Source organism: Tupaia chinensis, unplaced genomic scaffold, assembly GCF_000334495.1.
Source record: "Tupaia chinensis unplaced genomic scaffold, TupChi_1.0 Scaffold149964_2, whole genome shotgun sequence".
Lineage (NCBI taxonomy): Eukaryota > Metazoa > Chordata > Mammalia > Scandentia > Tupaiidae > Tupaia > Tupaia belangeri.
Window position 1 is genome coordinate 2,532,902 of NW_006209806.1, and position 2,122 is coordinate 2,535,023.

General features: G+C 63.6%; 1 protein-coding gene across 1 annotated transcript in view; it reads right to left on the minus strand.

The window, feature by feature from the left end:
* LOC102481864 (protein tyrosine phosphatase receptor type S) overlaps nucleotides 1-2,122 on the minus strand; it is a 44,527-nt gene that overhangs the window by 9,699 nt on the left and 32,706 nt on the right. The window contains exons 19-20 of the mRNA XM_006171864.2: nucleotides 1,054-1,101; nucleotides 867-949 (exon numbers count right to left, since the gene is read on the minus strand). Coding sequence (XP_006171926.1) covers nucleotides 867-949; nucleotides 1,054-1,101 — 131 coding nt within the window. The remainder of the gene's footprint in view (nucleotides 1-866; nucleotides 950-1,053; nucleotides 1,102-2,122) is intronic.

Consider the following 2,122-nt stretch of genomic DNA (forward strand, 5'->3'; position numbering starts at 1 on the left):
GAGTCCGCGATGGCTGAGCTGCAGTTAGGAGGGAGTGCGGGCGGGTGGGACGCAGCGGGCGGGCGGGCTCAGGGTGGCTGTGTGAGGGCTGGGACCCCAGGCCTGGCGGTCTAGAGGTGGAAGCTTCCAGGATCACGTCCGCCCCAGAGAGCGAGCTCTCGGTGCGTCGTGGCGAGAAGCAGGCGGTGGCAGAGACGGGAGACGCAGCCGGCTGGGCTTCGGGGACCCATCCCTGGGTGGGCAGGTGGGACGCAGCGGGCGGGCGGGCTCAGGGTGGCTGTGTGAGGGCTGGGACCCCAGGCCTGGCGGTCTAGAGGTGGAAGCTTCCAGGATCACGTCCGCCCCAGAGAGCGAGCTCTCGGTGCGTCGTGGCGAGAAGCAGGCGGTGGCAGAGACGGGAGACGCAGCCGGCTGGGCTTCGGGGACCCATCCCTGGGTGGGCAGAGCCTGGCACCCCCGTCTGCCCTAGAAGGGTCTCTGACAGGTGGAGGAGGGGCTGAGGAGGGCCGCCGTGTGTGTGTGAGCGCACGGGGGGAGACGGGGGCAGCGGGTGCCACGCGCCTCTCTTGCCGAGGGCTCCGGACCCCGGGGAGCTGCTGGGAGGGCTTGGTTCCCCTCTCCCGGTCTGCGAACCCCCACGCTCTCCCGGAGCCCGGGCACGGAGGGGTAAGCCAGGAGATTCCTGGTCCCCGTGTGTACCCTGCCACCTCGGGGGCTCCTCACGAGCCTACATCTAAGCGGCCTTCCCTTCAGGGCCAGCCTGTCACGTGGGCATCTCCCGGACACGTATACGTCTCAGCCACACCCCTGCCACAGACTCGTGGTCACGGCTGTCCCACCGCACGCACACACACGCACACACATACACACGGCCACAGCCAGCCACCGAAGGGCCCACAGACCACACCCCACCCTCCTCGAGGAGCCAGTGCAGGGTAGGTGGGCAGAGCTGGGGGCGTGGACGCGCCGACAGAGACAGGAGGCAGGATGGAGAAACCAAAGATGGAAACAAATGGGGGCGAAAGGAAGCCGAGAACAGAGACAGGAACTAACTTTCCAAGTGTAACCCCGGCTCCCTGAGGGGGCTGCTGAGGCCTGAATCTGCAGAGACAGCAAACAATAAATAAATGAAAACACGCGGGGGCCCGCCTCCCCCACCCCACTGGCCAGCAGATGCGGAGGGCAGCACGACTTCGACAGCAGGACACACGGCCCGGGCCCCGCCCTGACACCCGACAGCAGCTGAGACCTGAGGCTGGGCCCTGGCCGGCCCTGGGGTTCGACTGTGACTCGTCTACACCCCCATCCTCCCACGGAGGCTAGCAGAGGGGATTGTGGGGAAGGGCGATGCGGGACGGTGAAGGAGAACCTGGGAGGCAGGGAAGCACGTATGGGCCCATGCCATGAGCTTTAGGGAGGAAAGCAGCCATGGGTTAAATGCGTGTTTCAAATCCCCACTTGGATGGAAACAAAACTGACACCAGGTACTCCAGAGAGAGAAGAGGTGGGAGCACAGCGAGGCAGACATCCGAGACGGCGTGACCCCTGCCAGTCACGGGAGCCGGCGGTTAAATACACAAGGGAGACCCTCGTGTGCGTGAAAACCAAAGGGGTGCAAGCCGGCCGAGGGACAAGAGGAGTGTGTGTACAGGGGGACATACGGGACCCTGAACAGCCTCCGGGGGGACTGCGGCCACCGGTTAAAGTGACACAAACCAATCCAGAGACGAGCAAGAGAGTGTCCGGGGGTGATACGTGAGGCCCTGCGTCAGCTCTTTGGGAGGACTGCAGCCATCAGTTAAATAAAAAGCGTTAACAAGTTCGTTTGGATCAAAATCGAACTGATGTGGACGGTCCAGAGGCAAAAAAAAAAGGGGGGGAGGTGGAGTGAGCTGGGAGTGCTACGTGAGCTCCTCACGCTCCTTCGGAGGGACCGAAGCCGCTACTGAAGCAGATAAACGGTTACAAAGCTCATCCGGATGAGAACAGAAGTGGCGCGAGGAGTCCAGAGACGGAGGAGGCAGCGCGTCGGGAATGACAGGTGAGGTCATGCGCGAGCCCTTAAAGAGGGCCGCAGCCGCTGCCCAACGTAAATCTTTAACATCTCCCTTTTGACGGGACG